At 47.9% G+C, this 20,187-nt stretch overlaps 2 protein-coding genes and 1 long non-coding RNA gene across 6 annotated transcripts in view; 1 reads left to right on the top strand and 2 right to left on the bottom strand.

The window, feature by feature from the left end:
• stk32a (serine/threonine kinase 32A) overlaps positions 1-1,760 on the top strand; it is a 31,425-nt gene extending 29,665 nt beyond the window's left edge. For 2 of the 3 annotated variants that reach the window (XM_076022042.1, XM_076022043.1), the window contains 2 exons: positions 89-153; positions 286-1,760. In XM_076022042.1, the coding sequence (XP_075878157.1) occupies positions 89-153; positions 286-403 (183 nt within the window). In that variant the 3' untranslated portion in view covers positions 404-1,760. Of the gene's footprint in view, positions 1-88; positions 158-285 lie in introns of those variants that run through there. The other variant, XM_076022044.1, reaches the window with a different exon arrangement.
• Positions 1,761-3,091: 1,331 nt separating this feature from the next.
• On the bottom strand, positions 3,092-15,853 carry dpysl3 (dihydropyrimidinase like 3). 2 transcript variants are annotated; one of them, XM_076022040.1, is made up of 14 exons: positions 15,628-15,852; positions 11,595-11,683; positions 10,514-10,698; positions 8,903-9,067; positions 8,695-8,756; positions 8,386-8,466; positions 8,225-8,293; positions 7,991-8,111; positions 7,512-7,668; positions 7,270-7,411; positions 6,920-7,090; positions 6,296-6,475; positions 4,995-5,178; positions 3,092-4,455 (listed from the first exon to the last, which is right to left on the bottom strand). In XM_076022040.1, the coding sequence occupies exons 1-14, from the start codon at positions 15,664-15,666 to the stop codon at positions 4,364-4,366; spliced, it is 1,737 nt and encodes a 578-aa protein (XP_075878155.1). In that variant the 5' UTR covers positions 15,667-15,852; the 3' UTR covers positions 3,092-4,363. The 2 variants fall into 2 exon arrangements, with proteins under 2 accessions (XP_075878155.1, XP_075878154.1); XM_076022039.1 differs by lacking the exon at positions 3,092-4,455 and having other exon boundaries at positions 4,546-5,178; positions 15,628-15,853.
• Positions 15,854-17,392: 1,539 nt separating this feature from the next.
• Positions 17,393-19,367, bottom strand: LOC142885513 (uncharacterized). Its single transcript, XR_012926300.1, has 3 exons — positions 19,119-19,367; positions 17,718-17,882; positions 17,393-17,552 (listed from the first exon to the last, which is right to left on the bottom strand). It is a non-coding gene; the product is annotated as an uncharacterized LOC142885513 (long non-coding RNA).
• Positions 19,368-20,187: the final 820 nt, after the last annotated feature.

Genomic DNA, 20,187 nt, shown 5'->3' with positions numbered 1-20,187 from the left:
TACTGGTTTTCACGGAGGCCAGGTGGTGGCGCTGTGAGTGCAGGTGTGCACGTTTTTGACCAGGTTGCTGTGGTTGTTCCTGCTGCAGAATGGGCAGCTGCAGCAGCGCCTGGAGAACGTCCAGAGGGACTTCATCGTCTTCAACAGAGAAAAGTGAGTCCATCCGTCCGTCACCCTCCCTCCTCCAGGCTGGAACTAGTCTTGCCAACCAACCAACTTTACTCTTAGCCCTGGCAGCCATGGCCACAAGCTGATCCACTGTCTCCATCTTCTGCTGGCCACCAGGTCCAAACGGGCTGAGACGGACTCGCCGTTGTCCCAGTTGTCCACCAGTGAGAAGAACAAGGTGCTGGAGGATGGACAGAACAACAACATCGAGCCCGCCTCCTTCCTGTCGGGGTAGGTCAGCTGGTCCCATCCCTGGAGGTCCGCTGTCCACCTGGTCATCATCTCAGGAGGCCATGCTCACTACCTGCTGACAGCCAGCGGCCCAGGAGACCACAGCGAGCAATTTCATTATCTAAATACGGGAGCATCTCTGCAGGGATGTTCTCCTGGATGACCTGAGAGTCCCACACGAGAACTGCTGGGGGCAGCAACGTGAGGCGCTCCTGAACTGTGCCACCAGGGGGCGCCTTGGTCCAGTGTCTTGACGCGAGCCAAACTTCACTTTTGCATCAGGAGGGGTCAAAAGGTCACCGCTGCTGCTGCTCTTCACCTTTAGGCAGATTTTATACACCAGGTTCCCGTCAGAGTTTTACAATCACAAGTTTGAGGAACCTTCTGAGGGCTTTTCTCAGGAGACAAGGGACGGAAAGGGTTTTGTATCAGACCAAAGTGTTGCAGCATGAGAACGTTCAGCTGGAGGTTACGAGCAAAGAGCATGACCACGTTACAGTAGACTTACATGCTTCCAACAGGCCACAGCGCCCTCTAGGATAGAAAGTTAGACAACGGCCCTCGGGGCTATAATGTTCTTATCTTAGCAGCAGAACCTTCGTATCACCTTCGTGGGCAACAAGTCGAGCAGCTTTTTCTTCTCTGGATGACTTTCTGGACAAACACACAATCCAAAAATGCAAAAAATTTAAATGAAATTTGAGGGGTTTTTTTTTACTGCTGAGGTCAGTCAAAGTCTCAGCAAGGCATCAGGAGCTGCTAGTTTGAACTTCAACCTGCTGCAGATCTGCTGCTCCGTTCTATTAGCCGTGTGTAGCTGTGTGGTCGTAGCCGCTTGATGTTGTGTCCTGCACTTTAACCTTGCTTTGCTTTTCCCTTGGCTTCCTCAGCCACTGTAGCAGCTCCGCACACAGCAGGGCAGGAGAAGAACACTGTGAAGAAGCTGTGACTTTGCGCTCCTCCATGGAGGTTCTGGCTTCAACATCCATCACTGACGCAATGTACTGTGACTTATGTCCACCACCACCACCAATCTTCTCTTCACAATGACACGGGTCTTATGTTGTGTCAGTAGATGAAATAGGCAATAATTGATGATAATCAATGATAAGTTTGTCCACTTCACTCTTCTCCCTTTGTGTTGTTCATTGATATACTGATTACTTTCAGTGATTCAAGATGTGCTATGTGTAATTGTGCATTTGTAAAAAAAAAAAAAAAAGAAATTTTGATGATGCAGATATGAATTAATTCCACCCCCCACACACAGTTCACCTGACTGTACTCACCTGCAGCAGCTCTTCACTGTATCCAGACTAGTAAATTGTGCCTTAAACAATGACTTTTCTGTTCTCAACTGATCCCACGTCTCCTGTCCTCTTTCCTTTCATTATTTTGTCTTTCTGAAAAGTGAATTGAGTTTTAATTTTTGTTTCTTAAACCAGAAAGCAAACAGAAATAAAATGGGGCTCTGACTGCGCCATACCGGCTAATGTCACAATCCTTGCTGTATTGTAAGAAAAAAATAAAAAATAAAACAGGGTGGCTTGCCTCTCTGGGTCGTGGGAGAGACCCTGCCTCAGGTGGAGGAGTTCAAGTATCTCAGGGTCTTGTTCACGAGTGTGGGAAAGATTCCTCTGTAGGGGTGGCTGGGCGCACCCTTAACACAGGGTGAGGGGCTCGGTCAGAGGAGGAGTTTGGAGTAGAGCCGTTTAAAATGATGTATCACTACATCGGTGGTGGTGGAACCAGTAAAAGATTACACTTACTAAAAAAATAACTGTTTAAACATTTAGCATCTCAGAAAACTACCATTACAAATTCAGAGCTAAAACAACAAGCAGGAGTGAATCACCTGGGCCACATGGAACCAGGGCAACAACAACATTAGCATCAGCAGCACAGACATACACAGAGCAGCAAAACCTTGCTTCCTCCCTTAAAGTTCACCCTAACCCTAACCATCTTACTGACTGACTGACAGGCTTGTAACAGCACGTTGTATGTCAACTGTCAACTTCTCTCCAAACCGTTCTCTTCAATTCATCCACGAATAATAATAATACAGTCATTCCTAGGAGTCCTTGGATCCAACGGCGGCCCATTCAGAGTTGCTCACCTGGTGCAGATGGCAACAAAGCTCTTGGCTTCTGGGTTACTTCCACGTCACATGGCCCACTGAGCATCTGCAAGTAGAGCCACTTCCCATCATGCTTCTGTAACTCATGTGATACATCAGGATGTCTCAGGCCATCAGAAGGAGCTGAGACACAGCAGCACTGCAACGTACTGTGATGTCACTCTGGGAAAATAAAACTCTTTTTATGGAAATTTCTGGCCTTTATACGTTTTTTTTTTTTTTTTTTTTTTTTTAATATTAATAGTCTATATAGATAATAGAAATATTTATCATGAACTGTGGTTCTGGTCAAAGGTCGTTATGTCAACTGTTTTACAGCCCTTCATTTTTGTATTACAGAGTGATGGGGAAAATGCAGTCTGGTATCCAGTTCTTAATAATACACCCATGCATGATTTCACAGGTGATGTGTAATAATACGAATAAGAATAAGAAAAATAATAATATACTTGTGTGCGAGTTTACAGCAGTTTGCAAAAATCGTCACAGATTTAAAAAACAAAAACAAAACATGTCTTGATATTTGAATCATGTGCAAATGAGGGACTGGAGTTGTTCAATTGCAACTTGTGTTTATTCAGGAAAGAAATGCGGCCTCCGCAGCACGCCAGGACTCAGCGGCCCCAGCTGGGGTTTTTCATACAACCATATAAAGTGACAGATAAAAAAACAAACAAAACCAACGCAGAGGGACAGTGAGAGCCATCCCTGCTGCTTGCTACTGCTACTCAGAAGGCAGTAAGCAAGGAAAGAGTTTCTGAACGTCCTCAACTCGTTGGCCTGCCACTGGCAATGACAACATCCAATCAGAGGGTGAGTTAGTGTCACGTGACAGCCTCTCTAATTCCACGTATCTCAGATTTTGCTTTAGTGAAACAAAACTCTCACCCCCAACCCCATTTTTTTTCTGTCTAAGAGCACATAAAGGAAGCTTTGTGTCTCACTTTCTAAGAGAAGCAGTGAACAAAGACAGAGAAAGTTTTGCGGGGGCGAAAGAAAGAAAGAAAGAAAGAAAGAAAGAAAGAAAGAGCAAATGGATAAAACTAACATAAAAAAAAAAAAACATTTCCTTGGAAAGTCTCCCAGCCTGAAACCTCAGTTTAACATCGATATGAACGCAGTTGGAGCACCGCTGGGCTGCGACCCAGAGGGGCGAGGCTGCTGGCCCAGGATCAGGTCGCCATGGTTACCACCAGGCCCATGCAGCTCCGGGGGCTTAAGCCCCGCCCCTCTGGGGGAGGCCTGACACACCCACTGAGACAGGCTGCAACGTCATCATTCACAGTTACATGACATTTACCGTGCACACATACACACACGACACCACCTAGGGTGAACCAATGGTACTGCGTGATAATACAAAGCTAAGGCTATGGGGGACAATGGTAATGGGTGCGGGCGAGAGGGTGGGGGTGGGGGGGTATATGGATGGTGGTGAGAGGGAAGGGCTCGGGGAGGTCTGGGAGGGAGACAATGGGGGGGAAGGATGAGAGAACCATAGCATCAGTCAGCAGCGTCCGAACTTCCTGTGGCCACCAGGTGGACCTGAGGTCACCCGACCAGCGAGCCTCAGAGTCCACAGGAGGAAGCGGATACTGCTGTCATGTGACTACGGCAGCATTGAGACAGCTTAGACACGAGGAGTCGCTGTTTTACTTTTTTTTTTTGTTTTACTATTTATTTTTCTTTATTTTTTACATTTAACCCCCGTACTCCCCACCACCACCAACACCTTCAACTAACCACGGTCCCTCTTCTCCCCACCCAGACTGTCGGCTGCACCCCTGCTGGACGGGTCGGTCGTCCTCCAGCAGCAGCAGTAGTTTAGCTAAGGGAGGTGATGTTGGAGCGACCACCGGGGGGCACTACGACACGCCGGCCAGCGGGCCTGATGGGCAGGTCATCTGGAGTGGGAGCTGGGCAAGGGAGAGAGAGAGAGAGAGAGAAGGCGAGCAAGAGAGAGCGAGAGAGAAATAGGCGGAGTTATTCACATTCACAATGTATTCACATTCTTTGCTTTGGGTGAAGTACAGATATTTGTCTAAAAAAATTATCTGGAGGAAGTAAAAGTACAGATTCAACTGCTTTACTCAAGTAAAAGTAAGAAGGTCCAGAAAAAGAACTGAAGTAAAAGTAACATTTTTTGTTGACGATTTTGCAAAAAGTAAAAAGTTGTGACAGAATAATCTGGACTGGACTGACCAGAGGTCAGAGGTCTTGCATGTAATAAGTGAATGGCTTTGAACAGAATTTGTATCTTTTAAAGACTTTTCTACACAAAAGTGACCAGAATGATTTTTTTCAATGTAAGGAGTAGAAAGAAGAAACATTTGAGCCCAAATGTAGGGAGTCAAAGTAAGAAGTCTTGAAAAATCTACCGTAACAAAGCATTTGTACTTGGTTACGTCCCACCTCTGAAGCAGAGGATGACTGGTTTTGTTCTGACTGATACAACGACACCTGTTGGTGGGACCGCCACACGCACCTGCCAGGCTGAAGCCGGACTGGTGCAGGTTCCGGACGGGCTGCTTGGTGGGGGAGGTGCGCGCTGAGGCCGAGGGCGTCCCACCGCGGGACAGCGAGAACTCAGACACCGGCCCATCGTACATCCCCCGAGGTACCGCCCTCAGGACGGCCAGCTGGGGGCGACAGAGACACAAAACAAAACCTCTTCAGAGTTCTACATTGTGTCATTATCAAGACTAGAGAGCATAGAGACCGAGACAAGACCAAAGGCGTGCTTCTTCTTCTTCTTCTTCTACTTCTTCTTCTTCTTCTCCTTCTTCTTCTTCTTCTTCTTCTGCTTCTTCTTCTTCTTCTTCTTTTTCCGCCTTCAGGGAGTAAACTTGCGGCGCCACACGAGGCCGGGCATAGGTACTACATCGTTTTGAGTCGTTTCCAGTGTATCCACGTAAACGTGATTTTCTATTTATTTTTATTTATTTTATTCATTTATTTATTTTCGAGTTCGGTTTCGATAAAAAACCCAAAAGATGGAGTTGAATTGCTTTATATTTTTTATCGTCACTTTTATCGTTTTCTAGTCCATGTCGTCCATTCCTACACACACACACACATCTTGAATAAATATATATAAATATAAAATCAATATTTTTATTCATTTATTTATTTAATAAGAACGCGAAACATTGATAAGTTACAAGTTCACTTATACTTGAAACCTGCACTCACTCGATCAGATCAGCCACTAAACAGCTACAAATCACACTCAGGTGGCGGTTACTGTAAAATATATAACACAATGAAATATATATATATATAAATATACAGACCCGTCTTGACTGCCTTCCAATCATGACCGCGGTCATAATTCCTGGAGCGCACAGGAGAGCTCAGGAGTGCCAGAGTTTCTCTTTGTGAAATCAAACTAATTCAAATTATTCAAAGGTTCGGGTTCTCGGTCCGAGACTGAGACGAGACTGAGACCCTTAAAAGTTATCTGAAGACCAAGACCAATTTCCAGTACTACAGCACTATTTCTGCAGGCGTGCTAAAACACTCAAGACACTCTTTTCTGTGTTGCCATATTTGAGCAGGAGGCTATAAACAGAGGGCTAAACATGCTGTGTACAATGCAGGTCCACAACGGGGTAAAGAAAACTTAAAGTCTGATATGTTTTAAACGTTTTTACAGGTCCAGGATTCTGGAGTTTTTAACTTTTCTGCAAGGAAAGAAGAAAACCAATAGGTGGCGCGACAACCTTGAAGGTGCTGTATGTTTGTTTGTTTGTTTACCTGCTTCCTGGCTTTGACGCGCTTGTAGGCAAAATCCGGGAAGGCGGAACACGGGATGAAGCGGCCCACACCGGAGATGACGTGCAGGTTCCCCTCCTCCAGGACAATCTTCCCCTGGCATATGACCACTAGGGGAGCTCCACGCATCTCCATCCCCTCGAAGATGTTGTACTCAGCAGCCTGAAGGGGCAATCAAGGCAGAAAGAGGAGAGTTCCGGTGTTTTTTTTTCCATTTGTTGTGAGGGAAAAAATGTTGTTTTCAACAAATCAAGCAACTTTTCGGCTGGTCTTGGAAACCTTTGGCCACTCTGATGTGAAACCTTGTATCGTTCTGACCTTGAAGCTGAAATAAGAAACAACTACAGAAAATGTGACTGTAGCCTGGTTTCATGTTTCCAATGCTGTGGTTCAAATGGTGACTTTGTTCAGGTTCAAGTTAATTTGTGGTTCTAACATATTCAACAATATCCATTTGTCTCCCCCACCCCATTATTGCTCTCATTCAGCCCTACAGTAGCAGGACTGATTATGCAAATAGCGTGATGACATCATTGAGCGACTTCTTGCTGACTTTCAGGAAGACCAGCAGCTGCTCTTCGGCGACACTGGTGAGGCTGCGCCTACCGAGTTGTGCGTCTTGGCGGTGACGGTGCGCACGGCGTCCGTGTCCCAGATGACCAGGTCGGCGTCGGAGCCCACGGCGATCCGGCCCTTACGCGGGTACAGGTTGAGCAGCTTGGCGGCATTGGTGCTGGTGACGGCCACAAACATGTTCTCATCCATCTTGCCAGTCGTCTGTGAGAAACCATACACAGACACACACACACACACACACACACACACAGGGAAGCAGTCACACACACACTTCCTGCAGATACACACATGTCCTCCGGGTGGCAGCAGTTTCATTCGATCCTTCGCTCCCTCCCCTGCTTTAAAGGTCCAGGGGAAGAGGAGGAGGGAGTGATACCCACCACAGCCTTGTCCCAGATGAGGGACATCCTCTCCTCCACGCCGTTCACACCCTCTGGGATCTGGGTGAAGTCATCTTTACCAATGGCCTTCTGGGAAACGCTGAAGGTGCAGTGAGCGCTGCCGGTCACGCTCAGGTCTCCGCTGGTTGGTCCGGAACAAAAAAGCAAAACAGGATGCATGGCAAAGGTGTCAGCTGGTGCACTCAGCTGGTCCGGGGGAGGCGCTGCACTGCAGTACCTACCTGGCCAGCAGCGTGTTCAGGTAGTCAGGCGTGGTCGGGTCGGGGCTCAGAGGCGGTGATGTCACAAAGGAAGCGGCCTTGGCCCAGTTTTTGCTCCAGTAGTGAGTCCCGTCAGTGCCCAGGCTGGCTGTGATTGGCTCGCCAAACACAACGTTTCCTGGGGAACATGGGATTGGTCAGTGTAGGTCTGATGATGATGATGGTGATGGTGATGATGATGATGTGATGGTGATGATGATAATAATGATGTTGGTCATGTTGTTGTTGATGATGGTGATGATGATGATGATGATGATGATGATGATGATGATAATGATGATGATGATGACGATGATGATGATGTTGTTAAAGATGATGATGATGATGATGATGATGATGATGATGATGTTGTTAAAGATGATGATGATGATGATGATGATGATAATGATGATGATGATGATGCTGCTGACGCTGCTGACTCAATAACCGCCACTTGTTACCTTTCTTGCGGGCCTGTGAGATGATGTCAGCGGCGCTCTTGCTCATGACGCGGGTCACATAGAGCGGACAGTTGGTTTGGCTGGCAATGGTGACGGCACGGAACACAGCCTCCGCCTCCAGCTGCAGACAGGAAGTGGAAGTCATGACAGGAAGTCATCTATGTATGTGTGTGTGTGTGTGTGTGTGTGTGTGTGTGTGTGTGTGTGTGTGTGTGTGTGTGTGTGTGTGTGTACCTCCTCTGGCCTGCTCAGCACATGGCCCTCTGGTCCAGTGATTCCCATCTGCAGCATGCGGGCCTGCTCCTGTTCCAACACACACACACAGGAAGTGCTAAATCAAACACACACACACAGGAGGAGGCAGCGAGACATGTGTGTCTGTTGTCATCACCAACCTCGGCGATGATTTCGCCGTTCTCGGCGTGAACCTGAGCGATGGCGCCCCTCTCTGCCAGGAAAGTGAACACCTCGTACAGCTGGAGGACAGAAGAAGAAGAAGAAGAACTGAGGTGATGAACATGGTGATACAGTGCACTGCCACTAGAGGGAGACAGATACGCAACGTGCAATCTCCTTCGTCACTCTGACAAAAAATACAAAGTGCTGACAGCAGGGATAGGCTCCAGCAGAAACACGTGACCCTGAGCTCAGGAAGAAGCAGGCATTGAAAATGGATGGATGGATGGGAATACAAGGTGCTTCACCTCACTGTTGCTCATCTGGTAGTAGTCCTTATAGGCCATGTACACCTGGAAGGAGTTCACACCTGCAACCACGTTTTAACAGGAAGTCAGAGCATGGAAACAGCAGAGGTGGCAAAAGTATTCAGATTTTGTGCTTAAGTAAAAGCACAAAATGAAAGCGCCTCCTCTATTCCTCTCTCTCTATCCCTCTCATCATCAGTTGACCCACCTTTCTCCCTGATGAGGGTGTCCGCCTCCTGCTTGATGCTGTCATTCCACTGTGTGACGTCCACATGAAGACTGTAGTCACAGCAGGACTTGTCATCGGCCCACTGACGCCACTGGTCATAGGCCTCAAGTAGGCTGCTGCCGGGCTCCGGGATCACATGGTCCACTGATGGGTTGAAGGGGAGGGGAGGAGAGTGGGGAGAAAGGGAGGGGTGAGAGGAGAGAAGAGGAAGCTGCAGTCAGACTGTCTTGCCCGCTGAGTCTGTGTTCTGAGTTGCTGCTGCCCTCTGCTGGAGAAGAACTGGTGGCACTGTTACATGCAGCTGTCAATGTGGTAGTCAGGTGACCTTGGCCAGGTGACCACTGTCAGGTGGCCTCAGTCAGTCTCAGCAGCCAACAGCAGAGTGTCATCATCATCATCATCATCTGTCACTGGCTGCCCCGCCACTGACATCACTTCCTGCTCTCGCAGCCTAGTGATGCAGCAGCAGTGGCTGTGTCTCAATTCAGGGTCTGCATCCTTCGAAGGAAGTGTCCTCCGTCTGAAGGAAGCGTTCTCCCAAGGCCCCGGCCAAGAAGGACGAACCAAAACCCGCCTCCCCGGTAACCACACGGGACGGTCTAGCCTTCGGCGTATTTCCTGGTTGCGTCACCGCCGTTCCCTCTTGCTGGCCAGCCCCAAAAGTGACGTTTTCATAGCATCAAGCTAACCATTGGTTTGCCATCTAACGATGGCGTTGGATGTTCAAATAAGTAAAAACCCTACGTTAAAAACTGAATATTTTATGTGAAACTTCAATACTTAAATTTATACGTTGTGTCTCAGCCAGTAGATGGCGCTAATTTCAGCTGACTTCCCAGGATCCCAGGATGCTTTGCAGCAGCACACAAAGCATCCTGGGATACAGACGGACGCAAAGTATAGTAGCGGTATAGCCTTGGGATCGGCTAAAAGTAGGGTGCATTTTCGAGGGCGCATTTGAAGCATCCTTCGGACTTTTGGGAATTGGGACAAGCCTTTGCGCAGTGCTATGACGCAACTTCCTTTCAAATGCATACTAAGAAGGATGCAGACCCTGAATTGAGACACAGCCAGTGTGTCTCTTCACTGCAGTTTCCTGCGTGGTACTGCTAAAATGCTAATCCTGGATAATCGGATTGGGTCGTCCTTAATGAGCTGACGAGGCCATCAGGTGGTGAAGCAGCAGGGGGCGCTCTCAGCCACACGGATCCTCTGGTTCTCTGTTACTGTTACTGCAGCTGCTGTTACTGTTACGACTGCTGCTGCTGCTGTTACTGCTGTTACAGTTCTTCCCTCTGTCTTAGTTGCCCAGCAAGCACAACAAAGCACAAACACACACTCACTCAGACTGTCTACAGGAAGTCCAGTCCCTCAGTGTGAGTCTCACTCCTCACAGCTGCTGGCACAGCGACAGTCCACGAACACACACGCGCGCACACACGCACAGCCACCCCCCCACCACACACACACACGCATGCCCTGCTGTTGTGCCTCAACCCCCCCCCCCCTCCCCGCACCCATACCCTATTTTCTGCCCAGCAACAGACCACGCCCTCTCCTCTGCTCTGCTCTGCTGCAGCTCCAGCTCACCGATCATGGTGGTCCCCCCGGCCAGGGCGGCCTTGGAGCCCTGGCTGAAGTCGTCCACGGTAGTGGTTCCGCGGTACGGCATCTGGAAGTGGGTGTGGATGTCGACGCCGCCGGGAACCACCATCTTCCCGTTGGCCTCGATGGTCTTCACACCTCCGGGGACGATGAGGTTGTCTCCAATCTGCCTGTGGGATCAGACCAGCAGACCATCAGACCATCAGACCATCAGACCTTCAGACCATCAGGGTGATGACCTGATGTTCTTTTGTGAATGGCTGGTTGGTGTATCTGTTTTTCACTCTGTCCTGTCTGCCACCCTGGCTCACTCTGCTCCTTTCTCTCTTTTCCTGTCTCTCCTCTATTTTTGTATTTCACCCCAACTACTCATAGGCAGATGATGGCCCTCTGGAGTCTGGTTCTGCCCTAGGTTTCTTCCCACAGGGGAGTTTTTCCCAGCCACTGTCACATCTTGCTTGCTCCGGGGGCCCGGTTGGTTCTCTCTGATTGTATAAAGCGCTTTGAGACGCCCTTGGTTGTGATTTAGCCCTGTACAAATAAAGTTTTATTATTTATTTATTATTATCAGTTAATCAGTTCATCAGTCTACCAGACCACCAGAGCATCAGACCTCCATCAGATCCAGACCCATCTGCCCACAGTTCCCTCGAACCTGAGAGAGGTGTTTGTGCCCTTTGTGGCATCACAGAGGGCCAATTTCCCAGATCTATGCGTTCTGGTAGAGTGGACATTTGAAGTGCAAGTGTGTATGTGTGTGATCTATACATCAATGTTTTATGTTTTTGTAAAATGTTCTGAAATTTGTTTTAAAAATGACAATCAACACATTGCGCGGAGAAAGATTATGGACATTTCTGACAGAGATGCTGGTTACTGGAGTGAATCTGAGGACCTTCACCAATTAATTTGTCTTTAGTTCAATCAATCTCCATCTTAATCAATTCATGATTTGATTGATTGGTGATAAATTCAGAGAGCTGATATGCAAACAGCTGCCGTCCCAGAAGACTGTGTGTGTGTGGTGTACGCGTGCGTGTGTGCGTGGTGCGCCCTGCAGACTCACTTGATGAGACCGTCCTCCATGTAGACGTCGGCATGGAAAGACTGGTCATCGTTGACGATGCGGCCGCCTTTGATCAGGAGCCGTTCACTCTGTCCAGACACAGAGACAAAGAAGCTCCAATTAAAAATCTCTCCCAACAAAAGCGAGCTAGCCTGGCTGCTAGCGCTGAGCTGAGCCGGTGGTCTAGTTAGGTAATCAGTCAGTTATTTCAGTGGGCAGGGCTTCCTGCTGGCAAGACCCGCTCCCTGTTTACACACAGGAAGAGCAGCCAGAGGCTTTCAGGGATTTGTGTTTTATTTTTTTATTTCTCACTTTATGGTCAATAATTTAGGGGTGGAGAGGGGTTTGGAGGGGGGTTAATCTGACGCTGCAGCCTGTTAATATCATTTCTATTGGTTCTAGTTGACAGATTGAAGTGTTTTAATTTTTTTGTTCTCTTGTTTTTTTTTTTGCTATTTATATTTGTTTTTTAGTCATTCGTGAAATAAAGCCTTCATTCATGGCTGCAGTAAAATAACTTGGATGGGACGTTTGTTGGAAGCAGCAGCGGTTTTACTGCTGAAGCTGCTAAAAAGGGACTGACGCTGGATTATCATCTCAACTCCAACTAATCCACATTTCATCAGCCCCCTCTGCCCTACCCCTCCTCCTAACTCTCCCCTCTGCCTCCCCGCCAGCAGCATCTTTCCTGACCAAAATCACCAGCGAGGACTATTCATCAACAAGTGAACAACAAAGCCGTCAGTCCTTACATAAGGATGTTTCCCATGATGCTCTGGGTGATGGGCAGCAGCCCTGTTGCCAAGGCCTCTGATGTCTCGTCGATAATTGACTGCAGCTGCTGGAAACGCTGCAAAAATATCAACTTTTTCACTGTGGCCTTTTAATGTGGGATGACATCAGCTGACATCATCACTGGCACAGTGTGTGTGTGTGTGTGTGTGTGTGTGTGTGTGTGTGTGTGTGTGTGTGTGTGTGTGTTTGACACCACACCCTGAGGCTACAGCTCACAGTGCTGCCCTAAAACTGTCACCCGCTGGGCGGCTGACAAATTTATTTGGCCAAACTCAGTTGCTCAGCTCACTTCACTCCTCCTCCACCTCCTCCTCCCTCGTCCACCTCCTCCTCTCCTTCGTCTCCCCCTCCTCCACCTCCGACTTCTCCTCCCACTCCTCCTCCTCCATCTCCTCCCCCTCCTGCTCCTCCTCTTCCTCCTGCTGTTGCTCACTTTGAGAACAATTTATTTCCTAGCAGGAGGAGGTTGTCAGTGTCGGGTCAAGCTCTCAAACTCCCAAACACAAACCTCTTCCATTTGATGTAATAAATGAGTGTAATAATGGAATAATGTGCCTGGTGCTAACGCTAACAACCTTGTGCAGCTGCAAGTTTCAGTTTTTTCCGTCTCTCTAAAGAAGCCTGAAGACTCAGTGGAGCTGTGACACCAGGAGAAAGTGAGGCTGAAGATGTAGAGAAGAAAAGAAAATCAGTGATGCGGTTTTGAGGAAACAGGATCCAGCCTGTTCCACAGTGAGCGGGTTGTTTAGGTGGGGTCATGATGAAGAGGCGTGGCCCAAAGGGCTGCCTGCCTCCCTCTCTCTCTCTCTCTCTCTCTCTCTCTCTCTCAACACACACACACACACACACACACACACACACACACACACACACACACACACACACACACACACACACACCGTGGCTGGCCTGCAGCCATGTCCAGGAGGTCACCAACGTGTCACTCTCAGTCTCGGATCATCATTAGCTTCCAAAGCGTCATGTTTGCCAGCGGCTGAATCAGCCATTAGTATCTGCTGCTGCTGCAGAGACTCAGAATGTCAAACACGGGGTTAACCACCATCCTTCGACTCAACCCAGTGGAAATGCATTGTGGGTAAAACCCAGCGGGGCACAGGTCTGTTGGTTCTCCTGCACCCGGCCGTGGTGACTGGATCTCACATCTGCTGAGATGTATCTCCAGAAAAAAAAAAACAACAACCGCACAAAAAACAACTGAGTGTGAATTTAAATTGAAATATTGGTGTATTTTTGAAAGGCTGCCAGAGGAGGTGGAGGTGGGGATGGAAGAAGAGGTGGAGGTGGAGATGGAGAAAGAGGTGGAGGAAAAAGTGGAGGTGGAGATTGAGATCTAGGGGGAGGAGTAGGTGGAGGTAGGTGGAGATGAGGTAGAGGTGGAGGAGGATGTGGATATAGAGGAGGAGGTAGAGGTAGGTGAAGATGGAGGTGGAGGTGGAGGTGGAGATGAAGGCTTCCTAAGGGCAGATGAGCCTTTGGTCACTGAAGCAGGATGAGCTGCAGCAGCAGCTGCATCATCTCAATCAACATCTGACACTTCCTGCCTTCAATATCAAGCCGTCGCTAATGTTCATGTTCTTGATCCTCAGACACTGCAGCAGATTTGTATCTATGAAAAAAAGTCATCTCAGCTTCCTGCTTCCTTCCCTGGAGAGCCGAGAGTATTTTTGGCAACGCAAGAAAGTTCAAGATAAAAAAAAAAACTAGATCTTTGAGCTGAACTGGGAACAACAGAGAACCAAAAATAGAAGCTTGTGGCAGGAAGTCGGATTCTGAAGCAGACGACAGTCACTTACAGCTTTGTTCCACATACACCAGGAACCTGGAACCTGCAAGAAAGATGGAAGTAACTGGGCTGCCAAATTACCCACAATTCCTGGTGGAGGTGGAGGTGGAGCTCCTCCTGGACCAGCACCAAGCTGGTGAATCACTGCTGTTGCCTAGCGAGCACAAATATTTACAAGAATGCAGCCTCTTTTTTTTCTCTTCACAACGTGGAAAAATGAAAAATAAGGATCTGAAAAGTAAAAAACAGGTGGAGTTGCAAGCACTGGTCTGATGACAGCAGGGGCAGCAACGGCAGGAGCCACGCCCACCGAGTCATCTGACCAACCAGGAGGATCTCACGTTACGCAGCGTCTCCAGAAAAATCCTCACAAATCACGGACAGAGCAGCTACATTCATCATGGACAAGAGTGAAAATAGGGCAGGGGCGGGGTCAGGGGCGGGGCTAACCTGACCTGGACCTCCACACGGTGAGACTGATGCTGCTCCTGACAAACATCCTCCACCCAGCAGCAGCTTCCCACCTCGAACCTGGAGGTACGGAACTGCTGTTGGGGGAAACTGAATGAAGTAGGAGAATCTGCAGCAGGATCCAGTAGGATCCAGTGGGATCCAGTAGGATCTCCAGCAGGATCCCTTAGGATCTCCACTGCCTTCAGGAGTGACATACACTAAAGCCACCGCCTCTCTCTGGGACCTCAGCCCATTCATCTGGCTGTATGTAAGAAGTGGAGCAGCTCTATCAAAACCAGTCCATGAAGCAGACGAAGAATGATGCAGGACGCTAATCTAGGCCCTGTGACAGGAGCTGTGGCCCCGCCCCCGCCTCCTCCTCCTCTTCCTCCTCACACACGGGCGTGTTCCATCCCCTCCCTCTGCAGTAGCAGCAGCGGCAGCTGTAGGGCCGCAGTCAGTCAACAGTGGACACAAGCACTCACTGTCACCCTGCAGCCGCAGCAGCAGCAGCCGCAGCAGCAGCAGCAGCGGCGGCACCATCCTCACACACTGCAGTTAACAGGCTGGAGGAACCTCCTCCAGTTGCAGCAGGAGGAGATTCAGAGGTTGATTGAGCCGTCAAGCTCCAGCAGCTCCAACAGCTGATGGAGCACAAAGGAAAAAGCAAAAAAAAAAAAAAAAAAAAAAAAAAAAAAAGATGCTGGAGACGTGTGTATATAAATACGTATGTTTGGATGTATGGATGTACAGATAGATAGATAGATTGATAGATAAATAGATAGATTGATAGTTTCCGACTATCTCCGCACACAAAGAGGCTGCAGTGAACCGCCTCATCCCGCAGCAGGCTGCCGGTCGGTCGCCATGGCAGCCGCTCGCGGCCTCACAAAGGGCCGCGGAACCTCGCGGCTGCGGCGCGTGCGGGCGGGTTTGAGGTTACCCGCATCCCGGTAGAGCGAGAGCGAGCGCGGAACTCACCGTGATCTTCGGAATGTTCTTCTTCCCCTGGTAGGACATCTTCTCCTTCTTCTTCTTCTGCTGCTGCTGCTGCTGATGCTTCCTTCTGCTGCTGCTGCTCCTGCTGCTCGAGCTCGGACACACACACACACACGCACGCACACGCACGCGCGCCTGCGCTTCCCTGGGAGCGAATCGTGGACTGGTCGGGTGGAACTTCCGTCAGCCTGCCCTGCCTGCCTGCAAATAGGAGTGGAGCGCGTGCGCCGCGCCGCGCCGCGCCGCGCCCCTCCCTTCGTGAGCGAGCTGCGCGCCTCGGATGTGGTGTAGTCTGGCCACGGGAGGGCGCAGTCGAGCAGCTCCTCCCAGCAGTCCCTAAACGAAATCTCTGCAGAGCCGGAGACGCCACTTAGTTTGTCATTTAGTTTTGTCCCCCAACAGTGCCGCCACCTGGAACCACCGTAGAACTGCAACCATATCATTCCACAACTTACACTAAGTGAGAATTTGGTTGGTTAAACTGAGATACGGCGGTATGAGTCTTATACTTATAAATACTTATAAGACTTTTCACAGGTGGTGGATAAAAGTGAAACTGTAATTCATTATGTATGTGTGTATATATATGTATGTGTGTATATGTGTGTGTATATATATATATTTATATATAAACAGTTTTGGCTTAAATGTGTATAAAAAGGGATATAAAGTCGTGATTCTCCATAGGTACACTGGTAATTAGTTACTTTAAGGTGCTTTGCTATATAGATTAAAATGTGTAGGACATGGTATAAATGTTGTAAGTAGGTATTTTGAATGAAAATAATGATAAGAGAAATATGAAGATGTATGCATATGAGGATATCCATATGCATCTGTATATGTGTGTGTATATATGTTTATGTGTAAGATAATGGTATATGCGGATATTTATATGTGTATAGATACAGCATATTTATATGTGTGTATATGATATACTGCATATGATGCTACGAAACAGTATATTTTAGGGGGGTAGGATTAAATAAGTTTAAACTTCTTCCTAGTCCTTTTCGCTCATGTAGTCGCAAATGCAGCTTCTATTGTGTTTGTTTTTGATTTTGTTGTTGTTAATTGTTTTATTTTTAAGATGTTTTTTAAGTGGGTGACACGGTGGCGCAGTGGTTAGCGCTGCCGCCTCACAGCAAGAAGGTTGTGGGTTCAATTCCAGGGCCCGGGCCTGGGACCTTTCTGTGTGGAGTTTGCATGTTCTGCCTGTGACTGCGTGGGTTCTCTCCGGGTTCTCCGGCTTCCTCCCACAGTCCAAAAACATGCATGTGAGGTCAATTGAACATTCTAAATTGTGCGTGTGAATGGTTGTTTGTCTGTGGTTTTGCGATGAACTGGCGACTTGTCCAGGGTGTCGCCCTAAGACAGCTGGGATAGGCTCCAGCAGACCCCCGTGACCCTGAATAGGAATAAGCGGGTAGAGAAGATAAGATGATGTTTTTTAAGTTATCATTAGATGATCGAATTCATTCATTCACTAAACAGGAAGGAAGCCCTTGTGGAGCCCCTGTGTTGCTCCCAATGGTGTCTGACACAATGTTCTGTAACCTCACATATTGTGGGCGGCCTGTGAGGTAGTCATTAATCCATGCCACTAATGGAGCATCCACTTGCATGTCCAGTAGCTTATCCCTGAGCAGGTCAGAGAGCGTGACGCCATTAGTTTGCCATCTTGGAGGCAAGCAGCTCCTAGACCATGTTGTTAACTGGTGGTTTGTTGACACACGTATTATGTACACAGGAGCCTTTGAAATCTATATTATTATTCACTAGTAGTAAAACATCACATCAAGCTTGAAGATCCCACATTCTGCCAGGGTCCCTGTAGCAGCATTTCATGCCAGCTGTCTGCTTCTTCCTGTCCTGTCACCTGCTCAGGATCACTTTTAGCAGGCAGCCTGAAAACAGGATGATTCCTGGAGTTAGAAGGCTTCCTTTGAGTGCAGGATGAAACATAATAGAATTTGAATTGAAGACAACATGAGAGCTTCTAGTCAGCGGGAGCAGGTTAGCCCACTAATAGCCCGATAGCCACTAGCGGCAAAAACAGCAAGTATTCCCACCTTTAACTGGAGCACCAGACTGCTGATGACACAGGAGCTCCTGAGACTTGCAGCATCATCACCGGGACCATCACCGTCTGTCTGCAACTTCCTGCTGACTCAGCTGTCACTCAGAATCAGACTGCACCATCCGCTGAGTTGGCACAGGTGATTGGTCAGCACACCCTTCCCCCAAAACAACAAACCACGTTAGATCATTTAAGAGAGAATTCAGAGACAGAGAGCTCACCTTGTTCCAAAAAACCCAAAACAACTTAGAAACAGGACGTGATGAAATTTCCTGCAAATAATATTTACCATATATGCCTGTGTGTGCCCATGGTCAAGCCTCAGCTCTCAGGCAATGAACTACTAGCATACAATTGGCCAAACAAAGCAGGTGACACTTTCAGATCAGCAGGTTTGAGTTAAGAGTCTAACACCTACTGGCAGGGAGGTGTCATCAATGCCCTTGACAGACCTCAGTGAGCAGGTTCTCCACTGAGGTGAATGAGTGGCTCATGCTTTGGTTGCAGGGTTACACTGAAAGTCACATGCTAGGTAACCCAAGAAGAGACGTTGAGGAGTGACCCATAAATCACAGTTGACCAAAAATTATAAAATAAAAATAAATTAACAGAACATGACAACGATACAAAATAAAACACTGTGGATCATCTTTAAACCACATTGATTAAAGGTTTTTACCGTGACCCACGTGTATCTTCACAAAAACCTGTAAGCGAAATAACTTTAGATTGATATGCAAATAATTCCGTCTCTCCCACACCTGTCTGCCAGTTCATATCGCGGCAGTTTGTGTCTCTCAAAGACCAACAACACAAAACCGATGGTTTTATCGGAAATCGATGGTTTTACTGTCAAAGGCATCCCGGACGCTGCAGAACAAGCCGCAGCGGATCTGCTGTGGAACTTGCCGGCCCGAACCAGGTCGTGCCAGATAGGCAGCGACCCGGTTGAGGTTGCCCGCTGCTGCCATGATGGAGGAGCAGCCTGGAGGGGCAGAGTGGCACTCAGCAGGCATACTGCGTGCGTGTGTTCATCTGGTTGGTCTGTCAACGTGCTAAAAGTCCAGACTTTGCATCTTTATCATATTTGAGACATGTTTAATGTTGAACTACTTGTTCAACATTAATTTGACTTTAACTTTTTAAAATGTGCCCAAAGGACAGTTTGGTTTCCAAGAGAAAATAAAACATGCAGCGTTGGGGTTGGGTTGGGGTTAGCAGTAGCGTTAGGGTTGGGCACAAAAACACCATGAATCATTCACAGATCAGATGTTGACAGAGGACCGTCTTCCTCCTATTGTACCGAAGAAGCTGGAACGTCTGCGTGTAGAAGATAGAGAAGGTTCCCCGACATGGCCATTGGTCTTCTGATTGGCTTTGGCTTGATACACACCATCAAGATGGTCCAGTTTGAAGAGTCTCTGCATGTCAGGATGAGCTGATGACCATCAGGGAAGTCACAGCTGTGTCTTCACATTCGGTCCTTCAGCTTGAAGATCACTGTGATGTGTGATTCAGGAAGGTCCACCATCAAGGATCCTCAGTGTGGTTTGGCTGCAGAGCCAATGGGAGGAGGTGGAGCAGCTTTGGTATAACAACAATAACACAATAATCACAATGGCACTGGTGGTTTGCAGCCCAAACTCAGTCTTTTACCTTCGGGTGTGAAGCTTCCACTGGTGCACGGAGCAACATAACCACCATTCCACTCTCTTAATTTTTCTTCTTACTTATAAATAAAAAATATACACAGAACAAGGGTCTTGCTCCCAGTTAGCTGCCATCTTGCGCCGCTATATTTCTAAGGAAGCCTGGTGTGGACAATCCAGGTGCCTGACAGTGCATTTTGTAATTAGGGTGAGCGCTCACATCCTCAAATAAAGCAACGAAGAAGAAGATGCTAAAGGTATCCAGGTTTGTGCTTGCAGGCTACGATAGTTTACTGGCAAGCTTGGGAGAGTCACGGTACAGAGTATTGTGCACTGAACCTTTAAAATCCCAGTTAGGTCAAACTAAACACCATCTAGTGGTTTGCCAGGATACTACAGACAGTGTTGTAGCTAATCAGCTTGTTCGTTGTTTTGCTACCAGCTGTGACAGACAGGATTACTGACACCTGAGGAAGTACAGCAGTCGGTTACTAACTACTTTAGTAATAAACATAATAAAAACCTTTAAAAAAAAAAAAAAAAAAAAAAAAAAAAGGAAGGAAACATCTTTCATGTCAAATACTTTGCCTGGCCGCAAATGTGTATTTATTTTTAATTTATTTATTTACAGTCCTCACCAGTTGATGCCTTTAAAGTGGCCACACTGGTGTCTATCCAGGCATGATGAAGAACCAGGTAACTCTTCATGGATAGTTCAACCAGAAAAGAAGAGAACCTGGCAGAACGAGGCCACCGCTGGACAGGAGAGTCACCGCATCACGTCTGATCACTGCCAGGAAGAGAAAGAATTCA

The sequence above is a fragment of the Nelusetta ayraudi genome, unplaced genomic scaffold (genome assembly GCF_046127955.1).
Source record: "Nelusetta ayraudi isolate G7.1 ecotype Tasmania unplaced genomic scaffold, CSIRO-AGI_Nayr_v1 ptg000011l, whole genome shotgun sequence".
Lineage (NCBI taxonomy): Eukaryota > Metazoa > Chordata > Actinopteri > Tetraodontiformes > Monacanthidae > Nelusetta > Nelusetta ayraudi.
Note: the sequence above shows the minus strand (reverse complement) of the source record. Positions and strands in the feature narration are given on the sequence as shown.